Below are 23,408 nucleotides of genomic sequence, written 5' to 3' on the forward strand. Positions count from 1 at the left end.
CTTACCTTGCCCATACTTTCTGTTGCAATGGCCCTGACAGACAGGAACAAAGGCAACCAACCAGATCTGTCAACCAGAGCACCACAAATCTGCAAAATGGGTACAAAGGGAAATATAAGTCAGGCATTTCCTACATCACTCAGAAAGCTTCATCCGTGAAGCATGTGAACCCTGTGATACAGCCTGCCACCCCAGAGGCCATTCAGTCTTGCCCCACAACTCCCAGTCTTAGCTGGCTAGAGGATTTAGACCATGAGGAAGAAAGCAGCTTAGCATCCCAATTGGGGGGACGGGACGGGGACGGCAAGCATAATATTTAGCAAAATCTTAAAGAAGAAAGCAGAATCATTATGTCAAAACTATGTCAAAACACACAGCCCATTTGCTTCATTTTATCCCACCCCCATGAGGAAAAAGGCTGGGGCTCGCACAGTAGCATGTTGGATCAAAGCATGTAGTATGTTGACCTAAAAGGATTTATTTATTTATTTATTTATTTATTTATATCCCCCCCTCCCCAGCCGAAGCCGGGCTCAGAGTGGCTAACAACAGTAAAATAATACAGCATTCTAAAATCAATTCATTATAAAATCAGTTCAAATCAAATTGATGGCAACCATTGGGCTAGAGTTCTGTGAAGAATGACCAAATGCTGTTCCTTGGCCAAAGGCCTGGTGGAACACTCTGTCTTGCAGGCCCTGCGGAAGGATGTCAAGTCCCGCAGGGCCCTAGTCTCTTGTGACAGAGCGTTCCACCAGATCGGAGCCACAGCCGAAAAAGCCCTGGCTCCGGTTGAGGCCAGCCTAACCTCTCTGTGGCCTGGGACCTCCAAGATGTTTTTCTTGAAGACCGTAAGGTCCTCCGTGGGACATACCAGGCGAGGCGGTCCCGTAGGTACGAGGGTCCTAGGCCGTATAGGGCTTTAAAGGTTAAAACCAGCACCTTAAACCTGATCCTGTACTCCACCAGGAGCCAGTGCAGCTGGTATAGCACCAGATGAATGTGATCCCGTGGTGAGGACCCCATAAGGAGTCTCACCGTGGCATTCTGTACCCGCTGGAACTTAGGTTCACCACAACACACACTCCATAAGAGCCATGGCTCTCTTTCAACAAAAGCATCACAGAAATTTGCACAGAGAGCAGCCATTTGCAGAGCACTCAGTTTATATATTAGCTATTGCAAGCTGGACTTCCAATAGCAGAGGCAGCTTTTGGCAGGCGAGTTGCAAAATGTGTTACCACCATCATGAATGGCCCTATTCTAGGCAGATACAGCTCTGGTGTGTCCTGTAAGCGTCATGCTATGCTTGAGAATGGACCATTGGGCGCTCACTGCAAGTGGGCTTTCTTTAGCAGACAAGCAAGCGTGTTACAACCACACCCCATAGGCAATCCACTCACCATAAGCTTTGCTAGTCACATGAATCACATTTTCACAACCAACTTCTCCATCATCCTCCAAAAGGTTCCCTCTTCCTCGGTAGGTAGGCAGGTGGAGAGATAATGTCTCAGATTCATGGAAAGCAAGTCCGAAAGAGCTTAGTAATGAATGAAAACTAAAGGGAAAGGAGGAAGCCTATGCAAATCAAAGACACAAGTTTCCTGCCTTGGGAAAATAGGGCATGCTTTATTCTGTTAGTGGCTGGCTCACTTTGCTGCCAGGAAAGGCCATTTACAATAAGTGCCCAAAGTTCCATTCTATTCCACTGTTATTCTATTGTTCTTCCAGGTTGCTGTGGTTACCCACTTTGTTGTATTGTACTAAGGACCAAGGGGTGCTGTCTTTGCCAAGCTCAGCTGGCAAAGGGTAGGAGATGCCCTACTACCAATGAAGTCAGAACTGACCCTGTGTTCTGTCCAGAGGGATGTTATTTATTTACAGCATTTGTGTCTCGCCTCTCCTTTAAAAAAAGCAGCTTGACACAGCAGTTAACAATAGGTTAATCATAAAATTACTAAAAACACAAAATAAAAAAGATAGGTCATTAAAACAGTTAAATATTGCCCAGCATGTAAACAATTAAGTGCAAATCAAAAATAAAACACGGGAGTAGACCATTTATATTCCCAAGCCCCTTCCAAACAAGAAAGTTTAAGACACCCAGTGAGAAATACTCATTTCTGGGAAAGCAAAGACTGCCCTATGGATACTTCCAAGAACTGAAATGAATATTAAATTTAAAAAGTCTTTTTCAAATACAGCGGTACCTTGGGTTACAAACACCTCAGGTTACAAATACTTCGGGTTACAGACTCCGCTAACTTGTAAGTAGTACCTTGGGTTAAGAACTTTGCCCCAGGATGAGAATAGAAATCGCACGGCGACGGCAGCAGGAGGCCCTATTAGCTAAAGTGGTACCTCAGGTTAAGAACAGACCTCTGGAACGAATTAAGTTTGTAACCAGAGGTACCACTGTATTCAGATTCAATGATTATGCCTAGATCTTTCTACAAAAATTTTAGTTTTTGTTGACATTAGTAAAACAAAGCAGATTTTTAAAAAACCCCATTTAGTTAAGGACCAATATATTATGTATTTTAAAGACATTGCAGTTTACTTTCACGGTGCTGTGCACTTAAACATTGGTGCATGTAATAACAAATAGCATGTTTAAGTACAATTTCATGAGAAATAAGGCATGAACATCATTTGAAAACTAATACTTCTTCAAAAAATCCTAGTTGAACTTACTGTCTAGCTGTGGTACTTTATTACGAAATATACATAATGATCACATGCAGTCCTTGCCCTTAAAGCTTGTTTCCTTGAAGGCAGGCTGCCTGTGAGTCAAGAGTTATAGCAAATATATATATTTTTTGCTGGTACCTTATTCCCAATTATAAACTCTCTTGTTCCCAGTCCAGCCATCTGAGAGTTCATGTCATCATTAATTTTGCTTTAATTTTCAAAACAAGCAGACCAGAACACTGGAGGAAAATGTTTTCTGAATCACTTGCGCCACTATTCATACCCCTTGCAAAAATATTTGGTTGAACACTCCATGGTTCTACCACACATTGCTTGGTAATTTCTGTGTCTTGTTCCAGAGTAATATCTAGCTACAAGATCACAGACCAGTGCAGGCTTTATCAGTACTGAACTTTCAAAGAGACTTCATTCAGCACTTTTTGGAAAATAACAGGTTGTAGTTTTGACTGTTTTGCCTACTACAGGTGACCAACTGAGTGCCATACTGAATTCCATTCAGTCACGGCCTAGTCTCCCAGCTCCTTCCATCTTTGATCAAGCTGCAAAACCTCCCTCTTCCCTAGTCCACAGCCCATTTGTGTTTGGACAATCCCTTTCCTTCCAGCAACCTCAGCCACAGCTTCAGAGTAAGTCTGTCAGCCTTTCCTGCCTCATCAGCCCATTTCTGAAGCTTTACCATTGCTTGCATAACAATCTTAGTTGCTTTCTAGCTATTGATCATCCATCAATGCACCTTCTGATTCTCCCGACCCCTATTTTATTTTGGCTTTCCATGACTTTGAAGCAAACATCAGCCTTCCCATAGTAATTAGAGACTACTGCACTGACCTTTTGCATATTTTCTGTAGTGTTGAAAAATATATTTATACATTTTTTTTAACCCAATCCTTTGGGATTTTAATTAAATTACAGGGTTTCAAATACTCTTGCAGTAACACTTTAAAATATCTCTTGGGACTCCTTGAGCACACAAGCATTATGCAGTTAAATCCATTCATTTCTATATCAGGGCCTTGTCCTAAATTTTAGTATTAATGTTAAAGCTTATGAGGATCACTGAAGGTCCCACCCTTCATAAATGACGTGCTGAGAAGTTTAACAACAATTCTGGAAGATAAGACCATTATTTTTTTCCATTAAGTTGAAGATGGTTGTAGTATCACATAGTAGTAGTAATATAGTTTTGGTGTCACAGCTCATTTAGCTAACATCAAGTTGTTTCAGTAGACATATCTTAGAACCATAGAATTGTAGAGTTGGAAGGGTCCCCGTGGGTCATTTAGTCCAATACCTTGCAATGCAGGAATCTCAGCTAAAACATCCATGACAGATGGCCATACAACTTCTGCTTAAAAACTTCCAAGGAAGAAGAGTCCGCAACCTCCCGAGACTGTTCTACTGCCAAACAGATCTTATTGTCAGAAAGTTCTTCCTGATGTTTAGTCGGGATCTCTTGTAACGTGAAGCCATTGGTTCGAATCAAATCTTGTGGGTTCATATAATGTCCCAGCTGCTGTTTCCAGTTAATTTTTCTTTGCAGCTAGAGAAGAACAATAATCTGCTGCTTTAGGTTAGGCTTTAGTTTATGCCTGTTTTCAAAGAACTATTTATCTACTATTGAGAAGTTGTTCTGCCAGTTGATACCTTCTTCCCATCAATTGGGAGCACCAGAAGAAACTGACTTGTGAATCAGAGTAAGAAACACCTTAGAACCGAAGGCCTCTCTTCAGCTTGCCCTTTGATCTAGACCTTGGGAATTATAGATTAGTTTTAAAATGCCAGCATAGATTTGTGAGCATTCTTCCTCTCTTCATGCACCTGCATCTATAGTTGATCTTGAGATATCTGGAGGTATCACAGATGCCAAGCTTACAGAGGCCAAGAATCTGTAGAAATTGGTACCATTGAGTTATCTGCTTTGGGGGAGTAATCCAGAAGCAGCCTCCTTTTCCGTTGTTCTCTGGTTATCAAGACCTTTAAATGTATCAACACACAGGTAGCAGTGGGCCTAGACCCTTTACGGAATGGCCCTGTATTCACTCACTCACTCACTATTTAAGAACCTTGGAGAGCTCATCCATGGTGAAGAACTTCAGGACTCTGAATCATTTTCCGAAAGTGACAATGAGAGAGAGAGAAGTCACAAAAAGTGTTGATTCCTCCTTGACTTCATCCAAATGCATGAGATGCTGGTGGTGTTGAGGCATCTAGCACTTAGGTTCTTCTGATTTTTCTGTAGAAGGGGAAGGAAGCCTCAACTAGGAGGCATTACTTCATATGATGTAGAGAAAATGGCTAGCACCTTCTGGAGTCCATCTTATGACTACCAAGGCCTACGCTTGGTAGTTATATGTGAAGGTAAGATGAGTAGCAAGGCAAGAAATCTGCTTTATCACAGTACCTCACCTGCTTCATTCCACACTACTGTTTTCAGACAGGAGATTCTAGCATCCATTGTGGCAATCACCCAAGTGAGGCAATTCCCTCTCATAAATACGTGCTTCTCTATCACATTGGCATACCAAGATCCTGCAGTTTATCTATATGAGGCAAGACTATCAGTATTGCACTTGCCATTGGGATTTATTCATGGTGCTAAGACCCTCTACCAAGGTTCTCTTGATCTTGAATATTACTGTTGCCTCGTTACTCCCATTCTTTACATAGTTGTTTCCATCTCTTTCATCTTTCTCACATAGCAGAGTTCTATGGCTCTTTTTGAAAATGAGGATGAACTTAAAAGTTTGTAGAATATGGACGGCTTCAAAAGAAGATTAGGCAGATTCCTGGAAGAGAAAGCTGCTAGCCACTGTGTCTATGTTCTGCCTCCACTGTTGGAGACTGTAAGCTTCTGAATGTCATTTGAGAGGAATCACAAGTGGGGAGAGTGCTGTTGTCCTTCGGTCCAGCTTCCCAGCTTCCCAAAAACACATGGCTGGCCACTGAGAGAGCAGGTTGCTGAACTGGATGGACCATTTTCAGAAGAAAATGTCCAGTGCCTCCCATTTCAAACCCACTTAAGCAGATAATGTCTCGGATACTTTTATCTTGTTGATCCTCAGATTTCTGTCTTATTTAGAAACCTGAAGAAAATGTAAATGGTATTTTGTAATTGGAATAATAGTTCATCTTCTGCTAGATCTTTGGCTTTTTGACTTGAGGATCGTATTTTTTGCGTGAAGCAAGACACTTCCTTATAGTCTTCATAAAATGTCTACTGTAATAGTGGTGACTTGTCTAATAGCTTTCCAAAGGATCTCAGCCACGTCGAACTCAAGGGGCTCATTTGAGACTGAAGTGCCGAGTACTATGTTCAGTTCTGGCAAAAAGTCAAAATTCCTAGGACACCTTGTGCATGAGCTTCCAAAAATGAGAGCCTATTATCAACACACATCTAACGTAGGATCTTTGCTTTAGTTCCCCTGCTGTGGTCCTGAATAAATGTCTTCCTCTGAAACCTGTATTTGTGTTGGGAGGAAATGCAAATTCCCAAGTAAGGGTCCCCCCCCACTTCAAAATAAGTAACAACTTCAGAAGAAGAATATTCCTCAGGACAGCAGTAGTGGAGGAAAGAGAGTCTCCCTTCCATGCTTGCTTTGATCCTCTTCATTATCACCCCACCCAGCAGATGTAATTTGATCAGCACCTGAGAAAGGAAAGGCAGATTTAACATCTCATCTTAAGCTGAGTTTGGCCCTCAGTTGATGAGGGTAGAGCATTCAATAAAACAACCTGCTTATGTGATAACGTAGAGCACAATACCATTTTTACATTTTGTGACATTAATGTTTCTTGGCCAAATTAAAGTGCAGTCCTTTGCAGGTTTACTGGGAAGTAAGATAACACTCTGCTCACTCAGGCTTACTCTCTGCCCCTACTTTAGACTTATTTGTTCCCTACAACATGTGTACTGTTAACCCCTGCAAATGTGTGTTATATGAGAAATCTTAACAGATTTACAACTGATTTTTAAAACTGATCCAGAGAGGTTTATCATATGCACACATAGGCCAAGAGCCAACACATGAGTCCAGGGAAGCATTACACTTGTTCACAGCAATCCTCTATGCAGCATGGCAAACTGGTTTTGAAACAATGTTTGATATGGGGGTTTGATAAGGGGATAACAACCGTAAAACTAGGATAGCACCGTCAACAGACAAAAAATTGGGGGGGGGGGCAGGTGCTAGAAATGTACTTACGGTAATCATAGTAATGAATTTGGAAATTTTCTTCCTCAAGCACAATGTAATTACATGAATAGGATAAAGGATAAAAATGCAAAATGTAAGAAAATGCTATATGCTCTTATAAACTCATATTACACAGATAAAAATAGTCATGATTCCTTTTTGTAAAATGTGCCATGAAAATTAAAGTGTACTGACATGTATATTGATAAAATTATGGTTAATTAACCAAATTAAAAATGGGTTCTAAAAAAGAAACAACCCCCAGAAACAGACTTTCAAGCCAGTGAAAAAAGTCTGATTAGTAAGATGCAAAATAGAACCGTACACTTCTTATTTGAGCAGAGGCCATCCCAAGAATAACATACTAGCAAAAGCCAAAATCTTGAGGCTGGACAGGAGCATTCTTTATGAAATACCCAAAGTTCCAAAAAGTATCAAAAATAGAATTAACATGTCGAAACTATACTCAAATACATTTCTAGCACCTGGAATTCTTTTGGTTCCAGTTGTAGGCTTCTGTCCTTATAGCAGACTTTTTAGATTCTGTTTATAGGAAAGCAGAAGTTTAAAAAGTTCCTTTTCCCTGAATGCAATATTTTCCCTTCTGAGCAGACAATTTGCCCCCAAAATAGCATGCCTTGGGGTGGGGTGGGGTGGGGTGGCGACTCTTCTTAGAGCACAAAAGGTTCTAGGTAAAGCAGACCCCCTTTAGAAAAGAAGAACCCCATAAGCCTAGAATGAGAATAGTGTTGAAAATAAATGATTTTTAATAAGGCAAAACGAAAAGATTTCATCATTTATTACTCAAGTATTTGGTTAACTTGAAAGCTGTTGCTGTAGAAAAAATTGGGGTTGGCTTTTACTGCCCAGCTCTCCATTAAGGGATTCAGTGTCCCCTAAGTCTATAATCGGTCAAAGAAAATGGAGTGGAGGCAGGATTCAGTGAAAGAAAGGAAGATTTTCATTTCCTATTGCAACAATGTCCCCTGCCCCTTTGCAAGGAGGTGAGGACCAAATATAAAGTGTGCAAGAACCATTTTTTTTCTGTTAACACTATAGATTGGCGTGAAGTCATGTATTGCACAAGCTATTGGCCTTGTCTGCATGTCACATTAAACCATAGTTTAAAGCAAACTGTGGTTCAATGTGAATTAGCAGCATTCTAGTGCATGCTTTTCAAATGTTCCCACACCATTCCTCCCCTGCTGCTGTTATGCTGCAGACAAAATAAGCCAGAGACTGATTTTGTCGTGTTATCTAAACCTGAGTTTGTGGCTTGTTTCTCTTCAAGCGAACCATGAATGGAAACTAGTGTGTGTCCTTGGATTACCACTCATTGTTTGGTGGGAAACAAACCATGATAGTGGGTTCAGACAACATGCAGCATGATGCCAGGGTTCACATTAATCCATACCTTGTTTTAGACCGCATTTTAATGTGACATGTTAACTGGGCCATTGTCAGCAAAATACTTTGTCTTTTAGTTCAATTAGTGTTATGCTGATGTCATGCTGGCCACGTGACCCGGAAGTGTCTCCGGACAGCGCTGGCCCCTGGCCTCTTAAGTGAGATGGGCGCACAACCCCAGAGTCTGTCAAGACTGGCCCGTACGGGCAGGGGTACCTTTACCTTTTTTATATGACTGAAATAGCAAAAGAGCTTTGGAAAAAGAACTCCCCTCCCCCTGTTCAAGAATAACAAATAATTCATGTTCTAAGGGTAGTTATTTCTTTCTGTGAAAGTTCAATTTTGTATGCAAATGCAAAGCCAGATAATGAAAAAATATGTTCACCTAAGCTTATGAAATAATACTCAGATCTGTCAAACAACATGTTTGGTTTCAGTTCACCCCTGCTCAATAACAACAGCAAAAGCAATCAATGAGCAGAACAAAGCAAAGCCATTCATTAGCTGCTGTTACATTATTATTATTATTATTATTATTATTATTATTATTATTATTTAATCAACCATTTGCTTCCCATGAGAATTTGGGCTGAGGTTTTCCCTAATGTTGTCTTGAAAAATAACATCAATTTATTATTTTGGAGAAGAGTAACATCTTTACTTTATTTTTAATCCTTAAGCGTAAGCTAAAAATGAATTTGATTATGCTGCAGGAAAGTTGTGTCTCACCAGAACTGCTTGCTTTGCTTGTTTTATCTTTGCTATTTTCCCATTGAATCTATGCTGCTTCTGTGCCACTGTTTTCCACTATAGAAACTCCATCCTGCTGCCTTGCTTCTCGTGAGCGCATTTACAAAAGTAATGATGTAGCTGGCCCTGCTTCTGCTATTTCATCTCTCTCTCACAAGCTAAAGGGTGGGTATGCATGCCATTGTAGACAGGTTATTCATAATTTGTTGGAAATCCATAAGTAAATGTTTTCCTGCTGAGCATCCCATTTCATTCACTTGAAAAAGGTTTGCTTTTCTTAAGTACAATAATTTAATGACTTACTATAAATGTGTGGTATGCACTACTCAACATTCATAAACATGAGGTTCAGAAATCACTCCAGTACCATTCGGAAATACGTGGAAATGATTATTTGCCTCCTTGTGGAAAGGGAAGCAATGCAATATATTTATTTTAGTTTACAGTGAATAAAATCATTTAGTGTCTTGTTTATATCTAAGCAAAAATAGAATAGCATTTTTTACATACTTAGAACACGGTGTGCTTTTATTTTTTTTTGGGGGGGAGTACAATTGAGAAGCATTATATGGGCTCATTTATTTACTAATTTTTTTAAAAAATAATATTTATCTCCCACTTTATAGCCCCACGGGTGTCCCAATGTAGCTTACAGAAGATTTTCAGACTAAAAGCACACTCAGATTTAATACAGAAACAGAAATTGCACCATGTCCGTATGAAATCAGAATTACCGTATTTTTTTGCTCTATAAGACTCATTTTTTCCCTCCTAAAAAGTAAGGGGAAATGTGTGTGCATCTTATGGAGCGAATGCAGGCTGCGCAGCTATCCCAGAAGCCAGAACAGCAAGAGGGATCGCTGCTTTCACGCAGCTATCCCTCTCGCTGTTCTGGCTTCTGGGATTCAGATTTTTTTTTTCTTGTTTTCCTTCTCCAAAAACTAAGTGCGTCTTGTGGTCTGGTGCGTCTTATAGAGCAAAAAATACGGTATTTCAGCAGCATTTCCAACCCTTCTCCCTGTCCTTTCCTGATGTTAAGGCAGGCAGGAACTTCCTCCAAGTTCCTCGGAGGCAAGTGAGTGGGACTGAACAGCTAGATCTCACTTTAGTTCATGGTGGAATTGGTCTTGCCTTTATAGCATTAGCTGTGCTGAACATGACTTGCAGAATATGCCTCTGAACGGTTCTTTAAATTGTAGTTGATACTTTCGATGTATATTTTAGCCAGTTGTAGGTTGTCAGATGAGCAAAGTTTAAGAACCTCGATACTAGATAGTGCAATTCTGTTAAATCTAGTCACTAATTTTTTTGATAAAAGTTTTGTCAGTTAAAATAAAAAAGGAATGACATTAGCCTCTTCCTTGTGTCTTCTTGAGGTAGTGATGTTACGTATAGAGTGTTGTTTTGAATATGTACACTCAAGTAAATTTTTTAGCTACACTGTTAAACCACTAGTCTCAATCTTAAAAGGATATTATATTAGTTGAATCTAAGGTACCTTTCTGCAAGTGGAAGGGGACCTTTCCATGATGGAAAGGGGTTGGTTCTACTGAGGACTTCTGTGAAAAGTGGTGATTTTATTGCCAATTCCTCCTTTGCCCTTCAGTGGGGTATTGTGGCAGATTTTATTTTGGTGAGGGAGCATGAACTGAGACCTGAGTGTGCCCTATTCCATAAGTGAAGCTCCACATGGAACTCTGGATCCAACCTTATGTGCAGAAACCTTTCCCCATACACAAATAACTTTGCCGTATTGGGGCTTTGCATGCAAAAGTGTGCTGCCTACACACACAGACCCCAACCTCGGTAGTTCGGCTATAGATGCAGCACACCTTGTTTTGACTAGGTCACTCAAACATTTCTTGAGGCAGTAGTCCTAGTTGCAGTCTCCTTCCTGTAGGAGGCAGTTAGTTCTTCTACTTTTTAGCAGGGAGACCCTCATATAGGCTTGGATCCAAGGGTCATTTCTGCTCCTGTTCCTAATTCTGCTAATTCCCCAGTTACACTTCATCCTCCCACCTTGTCCAGTTCCATGCCATTCTAGAAGATCTGTTGACCCTCAGAAGCAGTTTGGTGTATATCAAGGAGAAGTCAAGATAGTCGCATTGTGCAAACTGAGTTCTCATGCTTCTCTGAACCCAACCAATAAAGTATTGAACTCACTGTTTTCTCTCTTCTATCTATCTATCATCTATCTATCTATCTATCTATCTATCTATCTATCTATCTATCTATCTATCATCTATCTGTCTATCTATCTATTATCATCTATCTATCTATAATCTATCTCTCTATCTATATCTGTTTATCTATATCTATCTATCTATCTATCTATCTATCTATCTATCTATCTATCTATCATCTATCTATCTATCTATCTATGTATCTATTATTCTCTACTCCTATCCTGCGTTGTGATCTGTTATATTATAAATGAGCACTTTCCCTTTAATGTCATTATAAAATGTGCCATACAGGTGACAGAGTGAATTTCACTGCAGCTGCTAGACCAGTTTCTTCAGCAGGGAAATCCGATATGGCTTCGAAGTACAGAGCAGACAGCAGGTCACCTAAACCCGATAGCCGTATGAGCCACCAAGCTACAGACCAGAAGAAGCCCAGGAATATAGAGAGCTTATCTGCGAGTGAATCATTGATGCTAAAATCTGACACTGCAAAATTGAGGTCAGATTCCCACAGCAGATCATTATCTCCAAACCACAACACCCTGCAAACCTTAAAATCTGACGGAAGGACAACATCTGGTCTGAGGGCAGAATCTCCAGGGCCAGGAACTCGATCATCTTCTCCAAAGACGATCTCAGCCGGGAAATCCTGCACATCTGGTGTCGGATCTCGCCGTTCCTCATCTCCTCACGAGAAGACCCTGTCTCAGAAACCCTCAGCCCCAGTGAAAACAAAGCTTGATCCTCCTCGGGAGAGATCTAAGTCCGATTCATATACACTTGACCCAGATACCCTTCGCAAAAAGAAAGCGCCCCTAACAGAACCACTGAGGGGAAGGTCCACTTCTCCCAAGCCAAAAATTGTTTCGAAAGATGGGAAACCTGCGGCTGAAACCGAAAACCGAGCCCCTTCCCCTCATGTTGTGCAAGAAAACCTTCACAGTGAAGTTGTTGAAGTCTGTACTTCAAGTACCTTAAAGACCAATAGCATTACAGACAGTACTTGTGAAGATAACTCTGAATTCAAAAGCGTGGACGATTGCTCGAACAAAGTTCATTTCAGCATAGGAAAAGCACCGCTGAAAGATGAGCAAGACATGAGGGCATCTCCCAAAGTGAGCCGCAAATGTGCAAATAGGCATACGAGACCCAAAAAGGAAAAGTCCGTATGCCTTTTCAAAGGCGATGGCTCCAGACCCGTAGAGCCTGCCAAACAAGCAATGTCTCCATCTGTGGCTGAATGTGCCCGGGCTGTCTTTGCTTCTTTCCTGTGGCATGAAGGAATAGTCCACGATGCAATGGCCTGCTCGTCTTTTTTGAAATTCAACCCAGAACTTTCGAAGGAGCATGCACCCATTAGAAGCAATCTTGGCCAACAGCCTGCAGAGGAGAAAGAAACCAAGCTGAAGAATAGACATTCCCTGGAAATATCTTCTGCTCTGAATATGTTTAACATAGCTCCCCATGGGCCTGACATATCGAAAATGGGCAGCATAAACAAAAATAAGGTCCTCTCTATGCTTAAAGAGCCTCCTCTTCATGAACGATGTGAGGATGGAAAAAGTGAAGCTACCTCTTTTGAAACTACCAGTCACCATACTATGAAGTCCAAGTCTCCTCTTCCATTAACCCTCCAACACTTGGTAGCCTTCTGGGAAGACATTTCTCTGGCAACAATCAAGGCAGCTTCTCAGAACATGATTTTTCCAAGCCCCGGGTCCTGTGCCGTGTTGAAGAAGAAAGAAAGCGACAAAGATAGCAAGAAGTCCAAAAAGGAAAAGAAGAAGAAAGAAAAAGCAGAGGCCAGACCGAGGGGAAATCTCTTTGGTGAAATGGCTCAGCTTGCAGTGGGAGGACCAGAGAAAGATACCATCTGTGAACTGTGTGGGGAATCCCACCCGTACCCAGTGACGTACCACATGAGACAAGCTCATCCAGGTAAGATGCTCGTTTCGTGAAAGGGATTTTTTGCATCAGGCAAAGGACCCTTGCTGCATATGGCAAAGAGAATGGGAACCGACCCAGAGGTGTTTGAGGGCTAAACTATAGGCATGATGGCAGCAGTCGTGTTTCGTTTCATCATGTGTTCGCCCTGTTCATGTAAAAACCAAAGAACGTGGCACCAGAATGTGTGTGGGGACCAGAATTGGGTAGGCCACTTTTGCCCGGTAGAGGGACAACACACTTTTTGATCACCACATTGTGATCTTGCAGTACATACCTCAGACTTGAACTTTACCGCTCATCAGCTGATGAATGGTGATTTCAGCCCTGCTTTCCGTAGGAGTCATGTCTCTGTGTGCCCCACACCTGATATCGCATATTATGGGACAGGTGGGTGTGGTTTTGGGGGAAACAGCCTTACAGGTCAAATCGAGACCTGTGCTGGCCTAAATTTGGCTCACAGGCTGAAGGTTTGCAACCCCTGCTTTGAAGACTCGGCTCTCTGTGACTATGTGGCCGGGCAAACCAAATAATGGATTTAGAGCTTACTATTAAACGTGACTTTTCGTTATTTTAAGGTTGTGGCCGCTATGCTGGTGGACAAGGCTATAACAGCATTGGGCACTTCTGTGGAGGATGGGCTGGCAATTGTGGCGATGGTGGCATAGGAGGAAGCACATGGTACCTAGTCTGTGATCGGTGCAGAGAAAAATACCTCCGTGAAAAGCAGGCAGCAGCAAGAGAAAAGGTATTTTTAATCTGTTTCTTGCTATCTACAGCAAGACTGTGGAGTTTTTGCAGGAATGCCCTCTAGGAATAATGTACCTTTGTTCTCCTTACACCAACCTAGGTGTGTTCTCACTGCATTATTCCCTACTGTATCGGGAAGTCTGAGAACTCGCTGGGCTTTGGGGTTGCAGGAAGTGCATTTTGCAGCTAATATTGCATTTCATGTGTATACCTTACATCCAGATTTGTAAATGGCTGTTTCCCTGACAGTTTGTATAAATTGCTTACAGAAGACCAGGAAAGCGAGCTTTTATAAGATGGAAAATAGTTCTTTCTTTCAGGCTGCCCATGCCATTAAAAGACTGAAATAAAAATATGGCAGGCAAGACAGTGGCTAACGATCACACAGAAAGTGGGCTAGTAAGTTTAATGAACTTACTTGCAATACTGCTGTTTACTGGGCTAAAATCAAAAAGTCAAAATGGGGAAAAGAATGTGATGCTTAGACCTGCATTTGTCATCTGCCACAGTCACAGGGCTGTCACATTTGGGTGTACTGAATGCTCAGTGCTCCCATTTTCCGCATGTGACTGTGAAAGAGAGAAAACTGTGCATTTATAGTAGGGGTTGCTGGTTCTGCTATCAATTCTGTGTTGTATCTGTAGAATGCAAGAATAATTTCCTACAAAGTCATATAAGTTGTTCTAAGCCCGAGGAAGATGCTATCCTGAGAGGCCAAGATTGTCCTCCATGTGATACTAGGAACAGAAGTTCACATGAAGCATACTTTTTCACCCGCACATGCTAGTTGAGTAGTGAAGAAGGGATGAGGTATAAGCAGTGGAGCTCTGGATCAAGGTGCTAAAGCTGCAGTGCTTAGCAAGGGTATTGTTCCCTCTTGTTGGACCCTGAAGTTCCACTGCCATGGTTACGAAGTAGCATTCTTTGTCTCCCTGTAGGTCAAACAGTCTAGGAGAAAGCCAATGCAAGTTAAGACCCCTCGTGCCTTGCCCACCATGGAAGCCCATCAAGTGATCAAAGCAAATGCATTGTTCTTGCTGGCCTTGAGCAGTGCAGCTGAGCCCAGTATTCTGTGTTACCACCCTTCCAAACCATTCCAGTCGCAGCTTCCGAGCGTCAAGGAAGGCATCTCGGAGGATTTTCCTGTTAAAATGACTTGTCTCTATCTTCAGACATTAGCAAGGTAACAATAAACAAATAAACATATTGACTCCCTCCCAAATGTGCCTTAATATCATTAATAACTCTGCTTTTCTAAAATGCATTTACTTTGTCTTGAGATAACAGTAACTTTAAAACTAAAAATCTACTGTATAGGTGTTAAGGGTAATCATTATTGCTATTAGGTCAAAGATTCCTAGTTTAAAGAAGCAATCTGTTAATTAACTGGAATCACTAACTATAATCATTACCTTTGTGTGTGTTAGATCATTTTCAGTAAATAACATTCAGCTCTTCAAGCATGGCTACAGGTGGGTTTTAAAGTTTTTAAAAGCACATGTTAACTGTGTCCTGATGATTTTTTATTATATTTACCTTCCTATCAGTCAATGCTCTTCCAAAGAGTTCTAGCTCATTTCTGAGTGTCTGGTGTTCCTTTAGATGTCTGTGCTTTAAGAAGCCTCTTTGCAGTACTGAACTGTGTGTGCGCGCGTGCACAATCACATGGCATTCAGACCACTTTAAGAGTACATAGGGCACGATGGAGTGAATATCTTCTTAATGTATAGAATGTAAAATCTCATAAGAAAATAGACTATACTGGAAGTGACAGATTCTGGCTGGAGTCCATTTTGTCTTTGCTTCCACAAAGAGAAGCAGTTGGATTCTCTCCAGAGATCTTACTGAATTTCCAGGTAAGATCCTTTGCTGAAAGTCAGATTGCTGCTGAACCTCCTTTCCTTGCAAAAGGGTGCATATGCAGATGGCACTTGCAAAGTTTGTATTTTGAACCTTGCTGACTTGTTGCTCAGCCTGTCATCCCACCCAACCTTTACCTCTCAAATTAGGAAAAAGGGGAGTTGTAAAACGAGATTTAATAATTTTGAAAGCTTCCTTGGTTGATCAGAACTTAGAGACATTTAGCCTGTGTAGTGGTATGGTTTTGATGAGCTAGTGTCTTTGGACAGTTAGTTGAAATACTATGTCCCAGGTGTGTTTAGGTAACCGTTAAGCAAAATGATAGTAATATATCATTTTTGTTGGGTTTATGCATTTAAATGATTGGTTGATGACTGATTGGACCAAAAAAGCCTTGGCTTTATATAACATGTGGTGTCTAATTCATTTCAGACATCATCATGAAAACTTTGTTGGCTATCAAGACGACAACCTCTTTCAGGATGAGATGAGGTATTTGCGCTCAACTTCAGTACCTGCACCTTATATATCTGTTACTCCTGATGCCAGTCCTAATGTCTTTGAGGAGCCAGAAAGTAACATGAAATCCATGCCACCAAGGTATTCCAATGTGTATGTTAGTATGTGTTGGTGTGCTAAATATGCTAAATTGTGATTTATTTATTTATTTGCAACTCTTCATAACACTACTTTCAGAAAAGCATCAAGAGACAATCTTATTATACTTACTGAAACCAAGGATTTATGTTTACCACCTTTTTTATAAGCTCAAGAAGAAACTCTGATTTCTTTCACTAACCTTCATGATATATCATTTAGGGAACTGGTAATCTAGTAAAAATGGTAATGTAACGTAATGTAATGTCTGACATAGAAACTCTTAAAAGGTTCGTATAGTCTATAATTTTGTCAGAAATAAAGACGTTGATTGTTTCATTCTAGATAAGCTGAAACCCTGCTGCTGAACATCTTAGAATTTGCAAGATAATTTTTAATTTTCTGGGGGCCAGCACAGACATAATGCTTCCCATCCCTGAATTAAAGCCTTCTACCATGCAAAAGCCTCTTAACCACAGTTTGTAATCATATCTGCACAATGGTTAATGCTAATCAGGATTCACTCCTAAATGCATGGTTTGAAATCCGTTTTGGAAACCTTAGAAATCCAGGAGCAAGAAATAGTTGATTGAACTCATGAGCTTTCCCTGTTTGTTACTAGGAGATATATTTAAATTATTGGGTTGCTAAAATGCATATGCCTATAAAGATGTTAATTAATGCACTGTTATCTTTTTAGTTTAGAGACTAGTCCCATCACAGATACAGATTTGGCAAAGCGCACAGTTTTTCAAAGGTCATATTCAGTCGTTGCATCGGAATATGATAAACAACATTCCATTTTACCTGCACGAGTAAAGGCTATCCCCAGAAGGAGAGTCAACAGTGGAGATGCAGGTAAGGATATAAACTTTGCCAGCTGTGAAAACATTTTACTATTTGTGTGGATGTATATGCTACTTTGCTTCTTTGTGATTTCTGTGCAATCCCAAATATGAGTTTTGGTGCAGAGCACTGATCAGAACTTTTTAGAGTTAAGTGACAGAGGCTGTCCCCAGTCATCACAACACATTCTCAAAGAGACATGGCTGGTGCCTTCTTGCTTCCTTCTGTCTTGGCCGTCACCTTCAGGAAAAACTTTTCTTTTGAAAGAGTATGAGTTAGGCCCATTTTTCTTCTTCTTTTGTTTCTTTATTTTCTCCCTACCGTGTTCTTCTTTTGCATTTAATTTTGTTTTTGGTCAGTATTGAGTCAGTGAGCCCCTTCACTATTATGCACAATGGGCACCCCCTCTTTTAAGTGTTCAGCTTTCTGATTGTCCACAATGCACAGCACATCCAAAAGCAGTGTCTGTCTGAGCCTGAACATCCAAAGTGTAATATCTGATGAATGTAAAAGGTTGCAGCCAAACTGTTTGCCTGAGAATTAGGATACCCGTTCAGTATAACCAACAAGTAATGTTTAGCATTAAGTGGTAGGACAGATTATTTGTACAGTTTCTGCTTTCAGTAAATTAATACTAATATACTAACCTCCTTAGTATATTATTAACTCTCTAATATGTATGTATTTTTATGCTTTTAAATAGAAGTGGGGTCCTCTCTCCTGAGACATCCATCTCCTGAACTTTCTCGGTTAATCTCCGCCCACAGCTCTCTTTCCAAAGGAGAGAGAAATTTCCAGTGGCCTGTTCTGGCATTTGTAATCCAACATCATGACTTGGAGGGACTTGAAATTGCAATGAAACAAGCTTTAAGAAAATCAGCTTGCCGGGTGTTTGCTATGGAGGTATTTAGTGCCTTAATTATCATCCGAATCAGTGTCACATCAGTAATTCATTCTCTTTGTAATAGCATTTTTAGTTTTCAAAAGTGTTTTATCGTGATGTGTGAATGTAGGCAGCTGGACTTACTTCTGAGTAAACTTGCTTAAGAGTGTGCTAGGTTAAGATATCTAGAATGCCATCTATTTCTAAATATTGCTAGCTGCCTTAGTATTGCTAGCTGCCTTAGCTGCACATACATTGCTATCAGAATACAGTCAAACCTCATGATACGTCCGCTTCAGGTTGCCTGTTTTCATTTTGCGTCCCGCGGCAACCCGGAAGTACCGGAACCGTCCGTAACACGAGGTTCCACTGTACTGACTTTTCTCTAAATGTGACTAACAACCAGTACATGCAGCCAGTGTGGTGTAATGGTTAAGAGCGGTAGACACGTAATCTGGGGAACCGGGTTCGCATCTCCGCTCCTCCACATGCAGCTGCTGGGTGACCTTGGGCCAGTCACACTTCTTTGACGTCTCTCAGCCCCACTCACCTCACAGAGTGTTTGTTGTGGGGGAGGAAGGGAAAGGAGAATGTTAGCCGCTTTGAGACTTCTGAAGGGGAGTGAAAGGCGGGATATCAAATCCAAACTCTTCTTCTTCTTCTTTATGCAGTTACTTGCATTTCAGTTCAGCACCTATCACTCCCATGAGTTAACTTTCTGTTTTTCTTACTACTACACCATCAGCCAGCTAACTGCAAATGTCTGTAAAAAAAATAACAGTGCCCTACATGTGTCTAGATTGTCTTACTATCATGGATTGCATAAACTGCATGTGTTTTCTACAAAATACTATTGCATCCTCTGAAATTTGGAATCTCCCCTCCAGTTTTCCTCTGCACTTAAACTCCACAACTTTTATGTTTCTAGGCTTTTAACTGGCTTCTCTGCAATGTCATTCAAACAACATCTCTTCATGATATTTTATGGCATTTTGTGGCTTCTCTAACTCCTGCCCCTGTGGAGCCAGAGGAAGAAGAGGATGAAGAGAACAAAGCAAACAAAGAAAATGCTGAACAAGTAAGTTGAAGTGATTGCAACTTAGTTCACTGTGATGATGTACTATGGAACCAAGTGCATCACCTTTTCCCAATCACCTAATATTATCTCAGCAGATTTTATAATGCCTGTGAAGACAGTAAAATAAAATAAAATATCAGAATTGCATCAGTTTTCTATTTTAACAGGCATGGTACAACATTTGTAAGGAAATTGGTTTTGATTATTTTTAATCTGAATTCATTGTCACCAACGACCAATTTATACCAGCAAAGCATAAAATATACAGCATTCTCTATATAAGAAAAAACTAAAATAAAAATAGAAAAAATATTGACTTAATATTGATCAGAACTGTAAGGTAAATCATGTGCCTTTTGTCAGAGTCCTCATCTTAATTGCAGTGCAGAAAAAAAACACCATCTTGAATTGTGTTGCAATATATGTGGGTGCGTGATTAAGCACACGCCTATTAATTTTATTAAGTTATGCATATAGAATTTTGAAAGCTTTTTTTCTTGTAATAGAGCCTCAGATCCTGAATATATACTGGGGAAATGGTTAACATAATGAGAACAGCTAGACGTGAGTGTGCCCTTACTTCAAGAGGGCAGCTTTCCAGATGTAACTTACGCAATTTGAATTTCAGGAGAAGGATACAAGAGTCTGTGAGCATCCGTTGTCCGACATAGTGATTGCTGGTGAAGCAGCTCATCCTTTGCCCCATACTTTCCACCGTTTGCTACAGACCATCTCTGACCTCATGATGTCTCTCCCAAGTGGAAGTTCATTGCAACAGATGGCTCTGAGGTAGGTGCTAGATACAGAAAATCTCCTTTAAAAATTGAGCAGAGAGAAGGTAAACATATATATAAAGCCTTTTTTTCATTTAGAGCAAAAGTAGGGGAAAATGCTACCTACTCAGATATTTAGACACCAGCTCTGTATGTGGCTGGGCACATTTCAGTATGCAGCGTTCAAATGCCCAGAATTAGCATGCTTCACAAGGTAATTGATAGGATTTGTTATACTGGACATATTAACACAAGTTTTTTTGCTTGCATTTTGGAGCAATAGGAAACCATAGAATCCTGCTTCTGTCTTGTAAGAGCTGAGTACATTGACTGATCAGGATTCATGTATTTAAAACTCAGTAAAAATGGTTTACTTCTTTCATGTACCTTCCTGCCTCTGAGCAGGTATAAATGTGGATTTAAACTTATCAGAATATATGGAAAATAATCCCTTGTTCCAGTACCGCAGTTGCCTTGTTTCTGATCTGCAGCTCTGGCACCATTTCAAAAAATAAAAGCAGGCTTCTTCCAGAAGCAATACCAACAAATTGCAGATTGTTACGACACTCCATTGGCCACTACTTGCATCTGGCTATGTGATTATGTCATTGCCCTTGCTCTTGAGCAGTCTTCATTCAGATTGGGCTGTGTAATGACCATGAAGCTGGATCAAATGCTTGAATATGTAAACATTTTCCTACCATTTCCCAACCTGCTCATTCATGAAGAGTGTGTGTTCCATATTGCAAAGACTTGTGTCCCCCCCCCCCCAAAAAAAATTTAAATACACCTCCTTTTGTTCAGCCGTACTTACTTAGCCCATATTAATGTAAGACCTCATACGTTACTTTCAGAGACAAACATTAATGGAACTAACATCTAATACCCTTCAAGTATTGTTAGCCTCTAGATCTGAGACCCTTCCCTGTCTTTTCTTTTGTTAGTCTTGAATCTCAGGTGGGTGCAGTGGTGTAGCAGGGGAAGGGGTGAGGGAGCCATCGCCCTGGGCCCAGTTTGGGGGGGAGGACGCAACACAACGCCCTGCCCCATAGTGAACCCAGCACTATGGCACTGCTAGCAGCTTCTGGGGCCTGCGGCGCATGCCTGTTTCCTCCTTCCCAGCCAGAGGGTGCAGTGTGAAGGACATAACTGCTCACGATGCCTTCCCTGTGAGCCCAGCGCTGCTCACAAAAGCATCACTGGGCTCTCAAGGCTCAGGGCACACGCCTGCTCGTGGCTATGAGTGCGCCCTGCTTTGTAGCAGAAGAAGAAGAGTTTGGATTTGATATCTCACTTTATCACTACCCTAAGGAGTCTCAAAGGGACGCGGGTGGCACTGTGGTTTAAACCACAGAGTCTAGGACTTGCCGATCAGAAGGTCGGTGGTTTGAATCCCTGCAACGGGGTGAGCTCCTGTTGCTCGGAACCTGCTCCTGCCAACCTAGCAGTTCGAAAGCACGTCAAAGTGCAAGTAGATAAATAGGTACCACACTGGCGGGAAGGTAAATGACATTTCTGTGCGCTGCTCTGGTTCGCCAGAAGCGGCTTAGTCATGCTGGCCACATGACCCGGAAGCTGTACACCGGCTCCCTCGGCCAATAAAGCGAGAGGAGTGCCGCAACCCCAGAGTAGGTCGCTACTGGACCTAATGGTCAGAGGACCCTTTACCTTTACCTTAAGGAGTCTCAAAGTGGCTAACAATCTCCTTTCCCTTCCTCCCCAACAACAAACACTCTGTGAGGTGAGTGGGGCTGAGAGACTTCAGAGAAGTGTGACTAGCCCAAGGTCACCCAGCAGCTGCAGGTGGAGGAGCGGAGACACGAACCCAGTTCACCAGATTATGAGTCCACCATTCTGAACCACTGCACCACACTGGCTCAGTGTGCAGTGGTTCAGGGGTCACTCTCATGGCATGCCCCACCCCCAGGTGCCTCCTACACACACCCTGGTGCGCACCAGGCGCAGGCGGGGGCCGCTCCACCGCTGGATGGGTGAATATTTTACACACTTGTTGCCTCTGCTTGGAGATGCATAAGTTAAAAGATAAGAAAAGAATATTTTTATACACCACGGCTGCTGCCAGGTTACTGATAGCAAAAATTTGGAAAGCGGACACTGTCTCCTCAATACAGGAGTGGTTAAACAAGCTCTGTGAATTCATAGAGTTGGCTAAAATGACAGCAGCCATCAGATTTTAATTGAATCAGAAACTCAAGAAGGAATGGACTTGTTTAGAAGAATATATGACAAAACATTGTTCGAAAACAAATTTATTGATATACATGGACTTACGTTCGTAAAGGTGTGATAAAACTATTGTAAGATTGTTCCTGGGGTCAGTGTAACTAATATATATAACACAATGATAAGTTTTAAAATATAATAAAGGATGTTGAGCCATGGTGGAGGGAAGTCACAATAATAGGTAAAAAGAAATATATATATATACACACATACGTTTAGTAATGAAAGGGATACAGAATGGGAAACAGGAATTTCTTTAATGTATTTCATACTGTATATTCTGGATATCTCATAGCCTACATTTCACGTTACAATAGATAGATAGATAGATAGATAGTTAAAAGGCATTTATTTGCCATATAGATAGACATGGAAACTCAGCAAATAATGGAATGTGTTTCTTCTTAGTAGAGCCTGGGCTGCCTGTTCAGAGTCTTAAGCTGATGATGTATGCTCTGCTCATGGTTCATTGGATGCATTTAAACTGAAGAAGGGTGCTTATTAACTTAATTTTTTCAGATGCTGGAGCCTCAAATTCAAGCAATCGGATCACCAGTTTCTGCACCAGAGCAATGTCTTTCACCACATTAACAACATTCTGTCCAAATCTGATGATGGAGACAGTGAAGAAAGCTTTAGTATCAGTATCCAGTCTGGCTTTGAAGCTATTAGTCAGGTAAGTCGTATCTCCCAAGTTTCCAGGGAGGCAGTAGATGAGCATATCTTACTAATCAGAAATGCATACAGTCACTTAAAATGAAGTTTCAGAAGTGCTTCATTTTCACAAGTTGATATTTCCCATATGTGTAGACTAGTGGTTTTCAACCAGTGTGCTGCGGCACCCTGGGCTGCCTTGAATAATGGTCAGGGATGCCCATTCTCTGATGCCATCTTGTGTCTCTGCCTCCCAAAGGCTGGCACAACTGTTTGTTGCAGCAGCCCTGGCTACAAGCTGCACAGGCGAATGATGCCTCTGGGAGGCACCTCTCTTTGGGGCGGAGAGCGGGGGCAAGCTCAGAGACCAGGGGTGGCAGCAGCTTCCTGAAGGACTCCCAAGGAGAGGGGAGAGGAGAGGAGGCTGAGGGAACACAGCACAAGGGAGGGTGTTCGAAAAAGGATGAGAGGCTGCTAGCTGTGCAGGCAAGGGGTGACATAACTGAGCCCCTGAGCCCCACAAGGGTGCTC

General features: G+C 41.4%; 1 protein-coding gene and 1 long non-coding RNA gene across 6 annotated transcripts in view; one reads left to right on the forward strand and one right to left on the reverse strand.

Moving 5' to 3' along the window:
* Positions 1 to 3,158, reverse strand: part of LOC307214328 — a 34,555-nt gene extending 31,397 nt beyond the window's left edge. For both annotated transcript variants that reach the window (XR_013837922.1, XR_013837923.1), the window contains exon 1: positions 1,404 to 3,158. This is a non-coding gene — a long non-coding RNA (uncharacterized lncRNA). The remainder of the gene's footprint in view (positions 1 to 1,403) is intronic.
* The window catches only part of MYCBP2 (MYC binding protein 2), a 143,555-nt gene that overhangs the window by 100,086 nt on the left and 20,061 nt on the right, over positions 1 to 23,408 (forward strand). For 2 of the 4 annotated variants that reach the window (XM_079972347.1, XM_079972348.1), the window contains exons 57-67: positions 3,177 to 3,338; positions 9,126 to 9,227; positions 11,540 to 13,186; positions 13,771 to 13,940; positions 14,881 to 15,125; positions 16,235 to 16,402; positions 17,100 to 17,257; positions 17,949 to 18,148; positions 19,057 to 19,206; positions 19,835 to 19,995; positions 22,743 to 22,899. In XM_079972347.1, the coding sequence (XP_079828473.1) occupies positions 3,177 to 3,338; positions 9,126 to 9,227; positions 11,540 to 13,186; positions 13,771 to 13,940; positions 14,881 to 15,125; positions 16,235 to 16,402; positions 17,100 to 17,257; positions 17,949 to 18,148; positions 19,057 to 19,206; positions 19,835 to 19,995; positions 22,743 to 22,899 (3,320 nt within the window). The remainder of the gene's footprint in view (positions 1 to 3,176; positions 3,339 to 9,125; positions 9,228 to 11,539; positions 13,187 to 13,770; positions 13,941 to 14,880; positions 15,126 to 16,234; positions 16,403 to 17,099; positions 17,258 to 17,948; positions 18,149 to 19,056; positions 19,207 to 19,834; positions 19,996 to 22,742; positions 22,900 to 23,408) is intronic. The other 2 variants (XM_079972349.1, XM_079972350.1) reach the window with 1 other exon arrangement.

The sequence above is a fragment of the Podarcis cretensis genome (genome assembly GCF_951804945.1).
Source record: "Podarcis cretensis genome assembly, chromosome: 4".
NCBI classification, from domain to species: domain Eukaryota; kingdom Metazoa; phylum Chordata; class Lepidosauria; order Squamata; family Lacertidae; genus Podarcis; species Podarcis cretensis.